The 18,970-nt window shown below is 35.5% G+C and overlaps 1 protein-coding gene across 4 annotated transcripts in view; it reads left to right on the top strand.

The window, feature by feature from the left end:
• The window catches only part of CEP128 (centrosomal protein 128), a 375,253-nt gene that overhangs the window by 101,880 nt on the left and 254,403 nt on the right, over positions 1–18,970 (top strand). For all 4 annotated transcript variants that reach the window (XM_045807714.2, XM_045807712.2, XM_087856159.1 and 1 more), the window contains one exon: positions 17,341–17,691. In XM_045807714.2, the coding sequence (XP_045663670.2) occupies positions 17,341–17,691 (351 nt within the window). The remainder of the gene's footprint in view (positions 1–17,340; positions 17,692–18,970) is intronic.

Below are 18,970 nucleotides of genomic sequence, written 5' to 3'. Positions count from 1 at the left end.
ATAACATTCCTATATATTTAGTTCATTATAGCAGTGCCTGGTTGTTTTAACACTTGTAATAGTATAAGGGAAAATCATATTAGTGTCTCAATAGATAGAGATAAAGCATTTATGAAAATTCAACATCCATTAATTAGGGAAACTTTTAGTAAAAAGGAAGAGAGGAAAACTTCCTGATACTGAAGAGTATCTACTAAAAACCTATAACACATGCAGTATTAATAGTGAAATACTGATTGGAAATGAAGCAAACACTTCCATTCTATTCAACAGTGTAATAGGGCTAATAGTCCAGGCAGTAATTAAAGGGAAAAAAAAAAGGTATCTGTTTGGAAAGGAATTAATAATTCTCTCTTTATTTCCAATTGATATTTTAAAAAATTCACACTATAGGTAAATTATTAAAACTAACAAGTCGGGTATATATTTCAGCTAAGATAATAATTAAAACCAAATATCAAAATAAAACGAACTTTGGTCAGATCTAAACTAAAAACAAGCCCCTGAATCATGTTCACTCACATTGTTTCCACAAAACACATGTCCTAGGTATTGATTTTTGAGAACAAATAGAATTTTTTTCTCTCAGGTAAAATTTATGCAATTTATTTTTTTAAAAGATTATATAATCGACATTAAGAACAAGAAAGGAGCTCTACTTATACATGCAAAGGAAAAGAAAAATCAGAAAGAATATCAAGCCATGTTGATATGAATCAATGGTTGCCCTAGATTAGCAGTAGCACTTTGGGCAATGATGGAGATGTTTTCTATCTGTGCTGTTCAGTACGTTAGTCATCTGTACTCACAGAGCACTTGCAACGAGGTCAGTGTGACTTTTGAATTTTAATTTTACTTAATTTAAATATAGGTGGAACTTAACAGGTGGGAATGTGATTGGATGGTATGAAATTGGATTAGGAGCCATGTTGTGAATTCCCATTGGTATAGAAAGCACACTGATTTTCCTTGGTCTGAATATAACATGGCTATATAGTAGAAGTGTGGTGGTCTTGGATTTTATTGAGAGCTGATTAAAGAAACATCCCTCATGGCCAGCCCTTCCTTGAAAATCAACTGGAGTCAGGAAAGGGTTTATTATTTCTCTTTTTTTTTATTGTGGTAAAATGTACAAATCATAAAATTACCATCTTAACCATTTTTAAATGTACAGTTCAGTAGTATCAAATTCACATTATTGTGCAATCATCCATCCTCATCCCCGCTGAAACTCTGTATCTATTAAATAATAACTCCCACTCCCCATCCTAACCAACCTCCCCCCCACCAGTTTCTGTCAACCAGCATTATAACTATTATACTTTCTTTATGAGTTTGACCACTCTGAGTACCTCATATAAATGGAATTATACAGTATTTGTCTTTTTGTGCTTGGCTTACTTCACTTAACATAATGTCCTCAAAGTTCATCTATGTTGTAGCATATTGCAGAATTTCCTTCCTTTTCAAGGCTGAATAACATTCCAGTCTATGTATATACCACATTTCGCTTATCTGTGCTTCTGGGTTGCTTCTACATTTTTGCTATTGTGAATAATGCTATTATGAACATGAGTGTATAAATATCTCTTCGAGACCCTGCTTCCAATTTTTTTGGGTACATATCCAAAAGTAGAATTACTAGATCATGAGGTAATTCTGTATTTAATCTTTTGAGGCACCGCCGTACTTTTTTCCACAGTGCCCTACCATTTTATATTCCTACCAACAATGCACAAGTGTTCCAGTTTCTCCACATCCTCATCAACACTTGTTGTTCTCTGTTTTTTTTGTTGTTGTTGTTTTTTGGTTTTTGTTTTTTTTTTTAATAGTAGCCATCCTATGGATGTGAGGTGGCATCTCAAGAGATTATTATTTTTGTTTGAAACAGTGTTTACTTTTAAAAAAGAAAATGGGGCTCTTTTATCTCATCTAGCCTTCCTTAGCCTTGATTTCTCTCAAGAAATCAAAATTGAGAAATCAAGAAAAGTAGATTTCTCTTAAGTGCACAGTGCTATTGTATCATGTAAGATAATGTGTCTGATCTGTTTCCAATAATCCATAATGCTCTATAATGATGTAGAGAAATAATATTAAGTATTAGGTTACATTTAAGTTCTCCTCTTCACTATATATAATGTAATTAGAGATGACATTTCTTTAGTTGAACTATGTACTTTATCTTGGTCCTCTCAGCTGCCACATCAACACTGGCAAGACACAGGTGTTTGTCTTTTATTGATACCTGCTTTATCCTATTGCATTTCATAGCAAATGTGTAATCAGAGGTTTTCCACCTCAATCAAAAGCAGTCCCAAATACCAATCTGCTTAAAGTAGAACAGTTTTATCCTATCTACATTCAAATTTTCATCTCCCAAAGTGCCTACTTTAGTTAAACATCAGAGTTACAGAGTTAAAATTATCAGTCTAATTGAGTGTGAGAAAAACGAAAACACAAATGTACTTGAGATATGTGTGCCAGGGTCAGAATTTCCCCAGTGTGTTGCTAGGGCCTAGATGTTAATTATATGTCCTCTTGTGTAATAAGTTGAACACTCTGAAGAAATGTGTATTTAAAATGTTCCGTGTAGTGAACATCATGGCTAATGAAACAGAAGTTAATATTTTATTTCTTCACAAAGAGATGAATGTATTTAATTAATTGAACATTATTTTCTGTACTTTGCTTAAGCTTAGTATCATGTTTCATTAAAAAGTACAAGGAAGCTGTAGTTGTATGAAGCAGATATGTTCTCATAGGATTTGTGGAGAAATAATTATTTTTAATCACTGAGAAAGACCAAGGAACCTGTTATTTGGGATTAATGTCCTTTTATGTGTCTCTGCTTCATTTAGTAAAAGGAAAATGATAACAGTATACGTAGTCAAATTAGAAGGATAGAAAAGACAGAAGGTTCTATTTGTAAAGGAAGAATTATTTGTGACATTGTTCCTACTGTGGCCCCTGATATTTTATGTGGCGATCCCTAACTCATAAAAGGGTTTGAATCAGTTATTAAAAATTATTAATATGTATTTTGCTTAAGAAAATTTGACTCACAGATTTTAAGTATATATTCTACTGTCCACCAATCATGACTTTAAAAAGTTTTAAATAGTAAGATCCCAATGAGTGATGGCCTAATTTAGCTTCCTGTAGCTATATTTCCAGGCTACCATACTTGTTTTGATTGGTTTGAGTTCTTTTATTCAGAGACTTCCCTTAGTTCTCCTGACTGTGGATAATTGATTAGTTGTCCTCTCACTATCAGTTCATAAAACACCTAAATTATACAAAAATGAATGAGTTTATCAAGACATGCAAGAATATGTCAGGCTAATTTCCCAATAGAGGTGAGTGGGGCTTGGCTTAATTGAGAAGCCAAGAATTTCAGGTGAAATCCTATTAAATCTGTTCTTTTGTTTACACAGTAAAAGAAAACTTTATAACATCATTTAGGGATTAGTGTGGGAAATAGAACTGCTCTAGGTATTTTATGCAATAGTTGTTTATAATAATACTGGCAGATGTGGCATTGCTTAGACTTCTAAGAAGGGATAGTACAAAGCGGGACATTCACTATAGAACAAAATAAATTATATCACTAAGACCTTGCTGGCCAATAACAAAAAGCCAAATTAGCAAGTATATTGTCTCTACCTCATTTCCACATTCTGATTCTCCCTATATTGAGTCTAATTTTCTCCCCCCCCAACCTAGCTTAAGGGAGTCTGAACATTGAGTTTTGTAGCTTCTATGGAATAGGAGAGTGTATTAGAAGGAGGTGGAGATAGATGGGGGCTGACTGCTGTCGATCAGGTCATAAACCATAGTGCCAATAATCAGATTTTCTTTTAGCTGAGAAACATGGCCTTGCCTTGTTTTTTTCGTAGCCCTTGAGCCTAGCCTTGTGTCCATAGTTGGCACTCTGCGAATGCTGGTTGAATTCATGTCAATCCTAATGTCACATTTACAAATACTTATCCACACATTAGTAATGTTATATTCAATGTGTAGTTTGGTTTTTTTAAAGATTTATTTATTTATTTGAGAGAGAGAGCAAGTGAGCGTGGGGAGGAGGGGCAGAGAGGAGAGAGGGTCTTAAGCAGACTCTGGGCTGAGCACAGAGCTCAATATGGGGCTCGATCTCATGACCCTGAGATTGCCACCTGAGCCAAAACTAAGAGTCAGACACTTAACCCACTGTACCACCCAGGTGCCCTTCAATGTGTAATTTCTTTGCAGGTTTTTGTTTTTAAAGCTTTCTGTCCATTTTAGGTTAATTAAAACTAAATCATCTACACATGCAATTAACTGGTCACATGGAACCTAAAATGTTCCAACATGCTGGAAAAGAGTTTAATTACAATAAATACAGAAAATATAAATAAAATTTTAATTTTTTTTTTCTGTGCTTAAATCAGCCCTCTTTCTCACTGAGATATTTACATTTCATTTTGGATACAATATCCCTATTCAGTCAGTGTTTTCATCTTGTGTCTGCTTTAAGGAAGTCATATTTGGGACTGGAATTAGTTTTATCTCTGTTCACAGAGTCAGTATTAAGATAATTGAATTCTGTTTCAAACGGTGTTCTACTTGAGGCTTGTTTGTTACTTATTAACTTTAATGTCACGGTTTTTGTCCTTATAAAGAATTAAGCTTTAAATTTGCTTATACTTTAAATATCATTTTTGTTTTAGTGTATCATTTTGGTAAGGCAGTTGCTACTTTTTACTGTGCTGGGTTTCTAGAAACTGTATTGTGAAACAGATCCTTCTATTGTGGTTTGTGTGTGTTTATATGAGAAATTTTATAATTAAGAATGGCGTTTCCAACCAAGGAGACTTGGGAACCAGGACATTTATGCTTAAAATGAACTTGTCATCAATGCCAAGATATAAAAACTCTTAATCTTTATAATAAAATTTAAACTTTTTTGATTTTTGATAAAGTGCGTATAATACAAACACATAATTTTACAGTATATATGTTTACTCTCGTGTACTAAAAAGCATGTGATGTGTGCCTCTGTGTATCTATAACTGTTGTACCATGTATGTGATGTATCTAAAACTCAAAGGCTAGCAATTATAAAAATTAAAAGAAAAATTTACAGTAATTTTTTTGTCCTAGATTTCGAAGAGGCTTTTATCAAACTGTTTGGGAAAGTTGAACAATTGACTTTTTCTCTCCACTAATTTTTCATTTGTAAATAGAGCCTTTACAAATGACTGTATTTCCATTTGGCTTGCCCCTAATTTGGGATCATTCTTTTTCAAATATTACAGAATCAAGTTATTTTGAGTTCTTACAAAAGACTTTTTGGGAGAGGTGTCTAGTTGATCAGATTCTTTTGTTAATCTTTTCCTTCTTCCCCATTCCACTCAACCACATTTCCCCTGCCAACACCAATCTTATGAGCACTTTGATCATGAAAGAAGGCACCAAAGGGAAACAGAGGACAGGAGTGCTGTGCACACTCTTGCCCTAGTGGTGTTGGTTGTTGTTTGAATTCTGAGATTGGCTGGCATAGCCATTCATTTTCTCTCTGGCTATGTTTCTGCCTCTTTCTTCCCCCTGCCTCCCTTTTTTTGCTCTTTGTCTTTATTACTTTCACTAGCAATTGGGAATTATCTTCTTTTTGTTCCCTTAGCCACCACCTAATGGTGTTAGCTCAGGGCTCTTTTCTTTTTGACAAAGAATCATTGTTAGAAAACATTATATGAAGATGAGGACAGATGAAGACACTGAAGAATGAAATGTAAGTATAGATAAGGTAGCATAAATTGGAAAGAGAAGCAGAATTTGAAATACAGAAGAAAAAATTTCTCATATGCATCGTTTATTATAAATAACTGTTCTGTGTCTGTTTGCCTAACCACACTGTATGGCTCTCTGTAGCAGTAGAATGTAGAACCATGCCGTCTTATTCATTTTTGTGTCTCAGCAGCTTGGTTATTGCTGAGTGCAGTAAATGTTTATTGGATTGAATGGAAACATACCTATATTTTCTTCAGAAAGACTGAGACTGACAAGTGTTTTTTTTTTCTTGACCCCCGCCTAGTCTCTTGAATGCCATAGATGGTTCTTATCTATTGTAAGCCAGCTCTATTGAATTTGATTGCTGAAATTGAATTCAGATGAGAAAAAAATTGGTTCTTAAAGTCCATTTCTGCTTTAAAAGGATGATCTTCAATTACTTTTAATGTTGCTATAATATTTTAATATCCTAGTGTTAGCATAATGTCCTTTGGTGATTAATCTTTCTCAAGCACGTATCTGATCATGTTATTCCCTTGCTGAAAAACTTTTGAAAGCTTAAACTTAATTTCAGCATTCCCCCAATCTGGTTTCTGACCTTACTTTTTAATCTCTTTTTAGCCGTCTTGAACTGTTTTTTACTCTTCATGTACAGCCCTGTTGGCCCAGGCTGCGGCTCTTACGCATGCTACCGTTGGTCTTAAATGCCTGTCCTTTATCAGTGACCCAATCTTTTCTCTTCTTCACACTTGAGTTTGCTCATTGTCTCCTTATTTTATGTGCCTTTCTTTATGAGTTCTTCCTGATCAGAGTAGTTTCTCTTGAATTTACTAACTTAAATCCTGTTTCTACTAGTTAACATTGATGGTCACTTCCCTTCTGCTCGATCTTATTTGTCCCAGTCAGTATTTCTCATACAATACTTTCCTCAGTGCCTCGCCAGTGTCTTGAACATAGAAGGGGATAACTAGTCTGTGCCTCATAGTGTTTTAACCAAGTCAATTCTATTCTGTGATTTTTTTTCTCTCAGTTTTAAAAGTGTTCCAGAAACATCCGTGCATCAGAGATTATATAATTCCTATTTAGGATTTCCTCCTATCTCAGGAAAGAACATGGTAACTTATTTAATTATTTAAGAGGTTGTTTGGCTAGTATCCAAGTCAGTAATAAAGTGAAGTGTAATCAATATTAGTTTGAATGTTAGGGACCTGTGGCTGGTTCTTTCTCTGCTGTAAACTACTTCCCTTACCTTGGATTGATTACTCTATCTCCTTGTTTTTATGTTTATTATTATTATTTTTTTAAGATTTTATTTATCCATTTGACAGAGAGAGAGAGAGACAGCCAGTGAGAGAGGGAACACAAGCAGGGGGAGTGGGAGAGAAAGAGGCAGCCTCCCAGCATAGGAGCCTGATGTGGGGCTGGATCCCAGAACGCAGGGATCACGCCCTGAGCCGAAGGCAGACGCTTAACGACTGCACCACCCAGGCACCCCTTGTTTTTATGTTTAAATGATAAGATGTAGTTCATGGTACCTAGACCTCAATTTCCTCATCTTTAAAATATAGACATTGGATTACCTCTTTAATTTTTTTTAAAGATTTTATTTAGTTATTTGAGAGAGACAAAGCATGCACAAGCAGAGGGAAGGGGCAGAGGGAGACAGAGAAGCAGACTCCCACTGAGCAGGGAGCCCAAAGCAGGGCTTGATCCCAGGACCCTGGAACCATGACCTGAGCTGAAGGCAGACACTTAACTGCTTAACCAACTGAGCCACCAGGCACCTATGTCTCAAATTTTGATGTTGTTTCTAGTTAGTAATAAACCCTTGCCATTGTTGAGTTCCTAAAATGCGCCAATCAGTCTTCTAGATGTTTATCTAATTGATTTTGTGTAGGTCATCATTCTTCTGATATGTAGATGTTATTGAGTCCTCTTTATAAATTTAGTTGCCTTGGCTCACAGATGGTAAGCACTTCTCCTAAGGTCATAGAGTGACAGAACTGGGATATGATCTCAAGTCTGTGACTCATGTTCTTTCCATGATATGATACTGTTTCCCTGGGATGTTGTTTTTGAGTCATTAAAGTGTAGCTATTTTCTCATTACCCTTACAAGTCTCACACAAAGTACATAATACCGTAGATGAAAATGTTTATTTAAAATAAATATTACTCCGAGTACCTTGGCTTATTTGGGGTGAAGTTTTCATTTTTAAATATTCCCTAAGGTGCCCAATTCTTTGTATGCATTGACTATCAAATAAGAGTAGAGGAGAAATTGTGTTATATTTTAGTGATATCAGTGAACAAATAATCATTGTTGTCACCTACACAGTAGTCTACTTTTTGTGTTTTAATGGAAACTGTTTCAATGTAGGCTTAGTAATTCTTCATGAATATGAGAAACAGGAAGAAGGCAGGTAGGAAGATTCTCATATACCAGACGAAACTGGTTTCTTTATTCTGTAAATTTACTCCATTATTCTCCTACCTAGTCCAGTTTTTCCACTTTTGTAATTTCAAGTTGGCAAATATATTTTTTTTATAATCCACATATGTGAAATTATGATCTTAGATGTGTGAACAGTTAAAGCTAGAATTTATGGTGGATCCCATCCACACTACTTTTTAAAAATAGAATATCTCTTTTTCATTTTCTATTTTCTATTTTCATTTTAATGCCTTATTCATATGCCTTATTCAAATGAGTAGGCTGTCTGTAGTTATAATTTGAATGCAACCAGTGCAGTAATTAAAAAGGGAGCCATTGGTAGCCAAAGCCAATCAATTTTAAAGGAAGAGAGTTCTTTTCTACCATCTTCTAAATGCATTGTTATAATTTATTCTTTAATACATTCTTTTCCTTTCTGTCTATTCTTTCGCCATTTTACTACTGGGAAGAAAGGAGTTAACATAGTAGACCAGAGACCATTTCCTTAGGTCTGCTTCCAAAATAGGCCCTTGTTTGGCATCTGGGAACTTTAATGATAATCAAGTAAGAAACTTTCCTTAAATGATAAGATGTAGCTCATGGTGCCTAGACCTTTTATACAAAGAATATGGTTTCTCCTGAACACTTGCTTTCCTTCTGGGAGTCTGGATTTTGGTACATACTAGGCTGACAGTAGTTGAGTGACTAGCTTCTAATTAAAACTTTGGGCACTGAGTCTCTAATGAGTTTCCCTGGTAGGCAGTACCTCACACATGTTGTCAGAATTCACTGCTGGAAGAATTGAGCACACCCTGTGTGACTACAGGGAGAGGACTCCTGGAAGCTTGGGCCCAGGTTCCACTGGACTATGCCCCATATTCTCTTCGCTTTGCTGATTTTGCCTTATATCTTTTCAGTCTAATAAATCTTAGCATAAGTATGACTATATGCTGAATCCAGTGAATTCTTCTAGCTATCAGCAAACCTAAGACCCTCAACACAACTACTCATTAACATTTTTTCCCACCTGAAGAAAGAGATAAAAGAGAAATGTGTAAAGTTTTAGATTGAGTTGGAGCTTTTATAAACCTTTGGTAAGGTGCTGTGAAAGGGATCAGAACATACCACCCCAAAATGTGCCACTCTGGCACATTGATTATTTTAATTATTGTGAGCTGACGGCACTTGAGAAACAGTAGGTGCAGGAAGGGTACTCTGACCTCTTTTTCTACCTAAAGGAGGTCATAGTATTTCCCATGAGGAAGGTGTACTCCCTCTACCTGGAAGATAACATTTTTTTATCATCGGAGATTGGGAGTTGATTCCAAAAGGGATCTGTACGAAGAAACCTCTGAAATAACCCTGATCTTCAATTAGTTTCCCCCATATATTTCCTTGCCACTTTCCCATAGTTTATTACCCCTTGAAGTTTATTAGATCCCTTTCCTTTTTCTTGTCATTTTTCCATAAATTCTCTCTTAAGGCTTTAGAAGCTCTTGGTCCTAACACTTCTTTGGGTCTTCATTTTTCCAACAAAGGCTCTTATTTATGTGTAAAAATATTAAATAAAATTTGTGTGCTTTTCTCCTGTTAATCTGTCTTATGTTAGTTTAAGTCTCAGGCCTGGCTACAGAACCTAAAAAGTTCCCTTTAGGAACTTAAAAGTTTTTTCTCCCATATAACTGGAAGGAATTCTTGGGGAAAAAAAGGACATTTCTATGGTTTTGGATGGTTCCTGTCTTTGACAGTACTTGTATAGTGAGAAATAAATAATAGGCTTGATTAAATGATATGAAATTTAACCACTCTGCTCTAGTGGCTGAGATAATTTCACCCAATTTAACATGTTCTTTAGGATAGAAGAGGCTTCCAGGAATATATGATAGTAGTAACAAAATTGAAAATCATCCTAATGGAATAAATAAGAAAATTGCTTTTCATTTAGCATTTCATGTAGTACATAGGAAGATACTAATATTTAGTATACGTGCCTACCCCAAAAGCATTTATCCATGGATTAATGTTATGTTTGTTCACTTGTGTGTTTTGTATGGATGTGTGCATATGTGAAGGATTGTTGTGAGGGTTCTGTAATATAATCTCTTGATTGATGGGAGAGAAATGTTTATAACAATTAGATTATTCTGATTGGTTATTTGAGGAAGATGGATTAAAGACAGTGTCAAAACAGTGGCTGAATAAGACCTGCCAAGGAATGCATATAGGAAGGAGTTCTGTGACAGGTTTTACCTGAAGCACAATACAGAGAGATGGTTGGGAGCAAATCAGTAGCAACAGTTTCCAGACTCAGGGCAGTTAGAGGCAGTGTTCATCCAGTTCAAATTCAAATCTACTTTCCCATCAGTAATAAGAACCACGATTATTTACAACTAGAACCACATCCTTTTCATTCATTTATACTTATATACCCAATTAATGCCATGATGTTTTCAAATATTCTTCTAAGTGAGTTATTGTGTGTAATATGTTAATATGAAAGTCTGTAATTTTTAAAATGTGAGAACAATGAAATTTATGTGCTTAAGCTCTGGGTTTACATATGTTAATCATGTGCCTATTCTTATTGTTATGTAATTATAGAAGAATAAATAGTGCTAAACTTATTTTCCTCCTGGGTTCAAAAGCTTGCTGGAGAAATTTGAAGAATTTTGTATATTTGAGTCCGTTATAAATTTGAGACTATCTAACTGTGAACTTATTTCTGTGTGTTAGCTTTTAAACATCTATCTCTTGTTCATTTCTCTTTTCCTATAGCAGTTATTTCAGACTTTCTCATTATTTAAACATACAATTCCACTCCCATTTCTATACTGTCTCAGCAGAGAGAGGCTTTACCACCATTTGATTAGTAGGACAACCTTAATTGTTAGGAGTAGGACATCCAATAAATTCAGTTTTTTGACATGCTAAAATTAAGATTCCTGTGGGATTCCCAAATGTAGGGCATCATTATATAATTTATTATTTGAAGATCTGGAATTTAGAAAATCAGTCTGGCTTCTGAATTAGAAATCACTTATATCTTTGCCTACCTACATGCTTACTTATTGAAGATATTTTATAGATAGAATGGTGCTTAATACTAGAACCTTGTACTGTTATCTGTATTTAAAAGCTAAATAATGGAAGAGACCCAGGAAAGGAGGCTATTAAAGAGCAGGAAGAAAAAGGAGAACTAGTGAAGAGAGGGGTGTTATGAAAGTCAGGGCAGAAGATAGACTTAAAAATCAGAAGGGGCCATTGACAGTGTCACATGCTACAAGGAAACTAGGGTAGATTTTTAAAGAGTCCATTGTATTTGGCTATAGGTGATCTTTGGGTATCTTAATGAGAGCTATTTTAATTGTATAATAGGGGTGGAATCCAAATTCAATGATGGGGAAATGAATTAGGAATAAAACTGTGGGGTACCAGGTATAGACTGCTCTTTCCAGGAGTTTGGCTTAATAGGAAGCACAGTATAGGGTGCTGGTCAGATCACGTTAGATTGATAAAGGTTTTTGTTTGTTTCATTAAAAAAAAATATTTCTGTGATTTTTTTTTTAATTCAAGTGTAATTAACACACTGTGCTACAATAGTTTCAGGCGTACAACACAATGACTCCACAATTTCACACATTTGTCAGTGCTCATCAAGATAGATGTACTGTTAATCCCCTTTATCTATTTCCCTCATCATCCTTCCACCCCCTTCTTCTCTGACAACAGCTAGCTCATTCTCTGTGTTTAAGAGTCTGTTTTTTTCAAATAACCCAGTCAATAAATGGGCAGAAGACATGAACAGACACTTCTCCAAAGACACACAAATGGCTAACAGACACGTGAAAAAATGTTCAACATTACTAGCCATCAGGGAAATACAAATCAAAACCACAATGAGATACCACCTTACACCAGTTAGAATGGCAAAAATTAAGAAGACAGGAAACAACAAGTGTTGGCGAGGTTGTGGAGAAAGGGGAACCCTCTTACACTCTTGGTGGGAATGCAAGCTGGTACAGACACTCTGGAAAACAGTATGGAGGTTCCTCAAGACAGTTAGAAATAGAGCTACCCTACGACCTAGCAATTACACTATTAGGTATTTACCCCAAAGATACAGATGTAGTGAAAAAAAGGGGCATGTGCACCCCAATGTTCCTAGCAGCAATGTCCACAATAGCCTAACTGTGGAAGGAGCCAAGATGCCCTTCAACAGATGAATGGATAAAGAAGATGTGGCTCATATATACAATGGAATATTACTCAGCCATCAGAAAGGATGAATACATGGATGGAACTGGAGGGGATTATGCTAAGTGAAATAAGTTAAGCAGAGAAAGACAATTTTCATATGGTTTCATCCATATGTAGAACATAAGGAATAGCACAGAGGACCATAGGGGAAGGGAGGGAAAACTGAATGGGAAGAAATCAGAGAGGGAGACAAACCATGAGAGACTCTGGACTCCGGGAACGAAACTGAGGGTTACAGAAGGGAGGGAGGTGGGGGGATGGGATAACTGGGTGATGGGTATTAAGGGGGGTGGCACATGTGGTGATGAGGACTGGGTGTTATACACAACTAAGGAATTGTTGAACACTACATCAAAAACTAATGATGTACTATATGTTGGCTAATTGAACATAATAGAAAAAAGCTGTAAAAAAAGTCTGGATTTTTTTGGTCTCTTTTTGTTTGTTCATTTGTTCTGTTTCTTAAATTCCACGTATGAGTGAAATCACATGGTATTTGTGTTTTTATGACTGACTTATTTCACTTAGCATTATACCCTCAAGGTCCATCCATGTTGTTGCAAATGGAAAGATTTTGTTCTTTTTAATGGCTGAATAATATTCCATAGTAGGTAGATACATATCTGTATCTATATATCTATAAATATATCTATAGATATAGATATATATGTATGTGTGTGTGTGTATCACATCTTTATTCATCTATGAATGGACGTTTGGGTTGCTTCTGTATCTTGGCTATTGTAAATAACGCTGCAGTAAACATAGGGGTGCATGTATCATTTTGAATTAGTGTTTTCATTTTCTTTGGGTGAATGCCCAGTAGTGGAATTACTGGATCATATGATAATTCTAGGTGTAACTTTTTGAGGAACCTCCATACCATATGTCACAGTGGCTGCACCAATTTGCATTCCCTCCAACAGTGCACAGAGGTTCCTTTTTTTCCCACATCCTCACCAACACCTTGTAATTTCTTGTGTTTTTTATTTTATTTCTGACAGGTATAAAGTGATATCTCAGTGGTTTTAATTTGCATTTCCCTGCTGATTAATGATGTTGAGCATTTTTTCATGTTTCTGTTGGCCATCTGTACGTCATCTTTGGAAAACGGTCTGGTTTTCTGTCCATTTTTTAATTGGATTATTGTTGAGTTGCGTAAGTTCTTCATCTACTTTGGATACTAACTCCTTATTGGATATATGATTAGCAAATATATTCTGTAACTTGGTAGGTTGACTTTTTGTTCTGTTGATGGTTTCCTTCACTGTACAAAAGCTTTCTATTTTGGTATAGGCCCAATAGTTTAATTTTGCTTTTTGTTTTCCTTGCCAAAGGAGACGTATTTAGAAAAATTGTTTCTATGGCTGATGTCAAAGAAATTACTGCCTACATTTTCTTTTAGGAATTCTATGGTTTCAGATCTCATACTTACTTAGGTCTTTAATCCATTTTGAGTTTATTTTTGCCTATCGTGTAAGAAAGTGGTCCAGTTTCATTCTTTTGCCTGTAGCTGTGCTGTTTTTCCAACATCATTTAAAGAGACTCTTTTCCTGTTGTGTATTCCTGCATCCTTTTTCATTGATTAATTGACCATAAAAATATGGGCTTATTGCTGGACTCTATTCTATTCTGTTGATCTTTGTGCTTATTTCTGTGCCAGTATCGTACTGTTATGATCACTATAGCTTTGTAGTGTATCTTGGAATCTGGGATTGTGATACCTCTAGCTTTGTTCTTTTTCAGATTGTTTTGACTATTTGGGATCTTTCGTGGTTCCATACAAATTTTAGGATTATTTGTTCTAGTTCTGTGAAAAATGCTTTTGGTATTTTGATAGGGATTGCATGAAAACTGTAGATTGCTTTGGGTAATACGAACATTTTAACAATATTGATTCTTCCAATTCATGAACATGGAATATCTTTTTGTTTGTATCCTCTTCAATTTATTTCATTAAGAAAAAATTATTACTGTGATATATTTTTAAAAATTGGGAATAGTAAAAAAAAAAAAAATCCAGTAGGAAAGGAGAGGTTCAGTACAAGGAAGAGAGGACATAATTGATGTAGTGAAGCCTTTGATAGATGTGGAAGGAAATTGCAAAGATAGGCTTATTTGTCTAAGAAAGATCCCTTTTCCTCAGAGGCTAGAGAGGAGTACAGACTAGCCATTGGTAAGTTTCAGAATGGTACATTAAGGAAATTTGGGGGATGTTTTACATAATAGCTTCAATTTTATTTCTTAAGAAGGAGCTATGTTACGTACTAGAAGTGAGTGAAAAGATGGGAGGTCCAAGGCAGGACATTTTGGAAGGGCCACCGTGTGGACTGGGAAGAGGCATACAGTAGAATTTCTGGACACTGAGGGATTGCCTCTCTGTGTGCCATCGCATCAACTGATACTCCTGTGTGGTTTTCCTTAGAGGACTCAGTAACCTGATATAGGAAACAGGAAATTTGTTAATTCCCCCAGAGCTGGTGGTTTTGCCACTTAAGTTCAGCTTTAAAACGGAGTTTGAAATGTGGAAAAGAGAGTGGTTAAAGTGAAAATTAAGGAAGTTTGGTCCAAGAACTTGGATTTAAAGCCAGCAAAAGAAATGTCAAGGCGTGGTCATCTTCCTGACAAAAAAGAACAGATGTATCAGAAGAAAAGGAGTGAGGGAACTGGGCAGATGGGTAGATAAAACCAAAGGCCTGAGGAGTGGGGAGAAGGGATGGGAGGAGGGATTAGTGGGGAGAAGCTAGTACGGAGACATAACCTCTTGCTTCATAGGTGGCAGTTCTGAGAAAAACCACGAAGATAGAACTATGTGAGTAGGTAACAAAGAGGCAAGGAGTTAGGGTCATCTGAGTAACTGGCCACTTAGCAAAGAGTTGAAAACATGGGTTCTGGAGCCAGACAATCTGGGTCAAAAACCCATTCCCTCATGTATTAGGTATGTGATCGTGGGCAAGTTCCAAGAATTGGTTACACATCTCTAAAATTAAGATAGTATAGTGGGACTGAGTGAGGTCATTCTTATAAAGCATTTGCTCAATCCTTTGCACAACTCAAGTGCTCCGTAAACTTTAGTAATAATAATTATTATTGGTAGCTCCTTCTCATTTAGATCTCAGCTCATATGTCATCTCCCAAAAGAGACCCACCGCAGCCACAATGTAGAATACAGGCCCCTTCAGGTAACAACTATCCATCATTTTAGCATCTGGCATTATCTGCTGTTGTAATCTAGCTGGTAGTGTGAGTATCTCCCCAATTTATATTATTTACTTTTTTGGTTTCAAAGCCAGGTCTTATTAACCACTCTTTAAGATATGTGCCTAACATGTAGGAAGGGTACCCACTCTCCGAAGTGTTTGTTGGAAAAAAAATATTGGTACCTCTCTGCTGATGAAGAAATCACGTGAATACTGCTGGTTAGTAAAGTTGATTTCTAGCTTTGTGGTAAAACTTTTAGATAAGGGCAAAAGGGTAAACCACTACCACTATGGTTTTCAGATTTCATTTTAGAATTTTCCACACAAACAAGTGCACAGTTCTCAATTTACTATTTTGTTTGGGTAGATAAAGGAGTGACTCATCTCTTCCAGGCTGCATTGAATTTAGCAAACGGAGTAAATGCAAACCTGTTGCTCTGAAAATGAAACTTGTTTTCAAGGCATTATTTTTATTTTTTTGCCATAATGTCAAATTTTTTACTTTAACCATTAAAGAAATTGTATTTAACTTTATTTGAGCCACGGTACAGAGATAATAGAATCTGGAACTGAACATTCTGCTGTGAGAGTCAGAGGAAGTTGGTAAATGTTTCCAGTCTTTGTAGGAGCCTTAGAACAATGTGGATGATATTTATTTTTTGTCCAGCTCAGGTATCATCTTAGTCCCCTGAACACGTCCTTTTTGTGTAACCTTTGTAACCGAAGTATTTGGAAAGTAAGACTCAGGAGGGGCAGCTTATGGGATACATTATTTCTGAATTTGTCACTCCCTCCTAAATCTCTACAAGAGTGGCTTAATGTTAATGATTACAATATTATTTTATTTGTATAAAATGTTTTATAAAAGCAGTGTCTTCTCATTTTTGAAGTTAAAAATAGATCTTTACCAATTCTTCTCAAATTAAAATTATGTATGAAACATGATGATTTAGTGCAATTTCCAAATGTATTGTTGACCCATTCTGGGAAACTAGATTTTAAGAGTTCAGGTTTGCTTTTCTTAATTATTATGTATTCCAAATAAATTTAAGTTTGTTTAAAAATCTGTCCTACACTGATTCTTGTAAGCTTGAACTAAGTTCAACAATTTATAACATTAGATTTAGCTGGAAATAACGTATCTATAAACACTTTATTGAGAGTCTTTTAAATGGACTTTCAAGTATAGTATTATCTATACTGATGTTTCTGTTATCAATGCGCATTTTTATTAGGTATTTTTATTTTATTGTAACAAAATTTTATGTGCTACCAGAAAGTGAAATATTATGTATGACTGCTGTAATAATCTGACAGTTTTTAAAACACTGACATTTTTTTCAGTTGGACAGAGTACTAGATTCTTTACTAAAGTAATGCACATTGTTTTTCTCATCAAAAGACCTTCTATTTTAGTGACAGTCAATTGGAAAATACATATTTTCCCTTTTTGGATAATGAAGTAGTCTAAAAAGGAGAAACTATTTCTATAAAAAATTATTCCCAACTAATGTGCCTGTAAAATACGTGGAGAGGGACTCATATCTTCTAGACTGGTAAATTAATGAAATTTGGTACAGATGATTCCCATTTCAGTGACATTAGAGATTCTCGTTTGATGCGATGTTGGACATCCAATTTTGACAAGAACATGTTCCTAATATTTCTCGTGCTTTATTTCCAGAATTTAACACATCAGTTGGAGCACAAGGAAAAGGAGCAACTACAGATGTTGGATCAACTTAAGGAGATCCAGAATCACTTTGAGACTTGTGAGGCCAAACATAAGCATGCTGACCTTCAGATCTCAGAGCTGACTCACCATGCTGAGGATGCAACCAAGCAGGCCGAGCAGTACCTTCTCGAGTTCCAGCAGTCAGAGGCCCTGAGACAGGAGGCAGAGAAGAGGAGAGAAGAGCTGAAACTGAAAGCTCAGGAGTCCATCAGGCAGTGGAAGCTTAAGCATAAGAAGTTAGAGCGAGCATTGGAGAAACAGTCTGAAACTCTTGATCAACTGACAGACAAGAATAATCAGGTATAAAAACCAAATTCCTAAGGAATGATTTTTGCTGTGATCAACCATTCATTCATCCATCCTTTGAACAAACACTTGAGTGCCATGCTGTGCATGTAATCTATCATGATGTCCTTGATAGAAGAGTCTATATGTCTTGGCTATTTCAAGGTAAAAAGTAATTTAGTTTTTTATCTTTTTTAAAGTCTTTTTCATAGTTTAACATTCTGTGAGTTTTTAGAGTTGGCCTTTAAAGAGATCCATCCCTCTCCCCCAGTTTAGCTTTTAGTTCCCTAAGTTGAAATTGTTCTTTAATGTTCAAATGGAAAAAAATTACAAAGTGTTCCATAATATCACCTGACTTTTCCCCCAGGGCATGTATTTTAAAATCTCATTTTTAAGTAAATTTCAACTTAAGTATTGGTTGGAAAGGAACATTAAAAATGTAGTAGTTACTACTGGACCATTTTCTGGCACCAACTATAATGGGTTTCGTTAAATGAATGACGTTCACAGTCTCACTGACTGAACAGTATTATCAGGTCACAAGCCTCTTTAAGACTCTGCTTTTGTGCCTTTTTGATTGCAACAAAAAGCATTTCACTGATCCATGTATGCATTGCACATCATCTTTTCCCCTGTATAATCAGTTACTTTAACTGGATTTTATGCTCTTGTGTTGATTCTTAACTATATCTTTAGGTTGAATTAAACCTAGATGTTTATAAGATAATAAACGGGAAAATCAGGGTTGATTTTTATCCATGTTTAGTCTTGGTTTATCATTTCTGCTTTGTCATTTGTCACTTGTCAAGAATTCTGAACATTCCAGAAGAATAATCATTTGGATAAGTTGACTTTCTTTCAAAGGAAAACACAGTGTAGGGCAATTATGTTTATAAAATCAATTGTCAGCACTTAAGAGTGACAGATGCTTATTTCAGATGAGCTGTCATGGAAAAGATGCTTTACCATTTAGATGTGAATTTCGTGGACATATAGAGGATGGAGGAAGCGATCACCTTGCACTCACTGTGGAGTGCTTTTCAATTTAACCCATCTGACACATACTGGGTGACTAGTTGCCCTGAGGTAAAGCAGTTCTAAAGCTTTCAGACTTGAATCTGAACTGATCTGATCCCAGGAAATTGCTCTACCTTGATTATTCTGTTGTCAGTCTGGTTTGGCAACTGGTTCAATGAGCATGACTGTAGGGGAGGTAGCTAGAAAGAAGGGGGGTGGAAGGGATTGATTGATTGAAAACCATCTGGGGATTTTACTTAATTAGAGGAAATTTAGA

This window comes from Ursus americanus, chromosome 26 (assembly GCF_024610735.1).
Source record: "Ursus americanus isolate L20-20 chromosome 26, mUrsAme1.1.p, whole genome shotgun sequence".
NCBI classification, from domain to species: domain Eukaryota; kingdom Metazoa; phylum Chordata; class Mammalia; order Carnivora; family Ursidae; genus Ursus; species Ursus americanus.
Note: the sequence above shows the minus strand (reverse complement) of the source record. Positions and strands in the feature narration are given on the sequence as shown.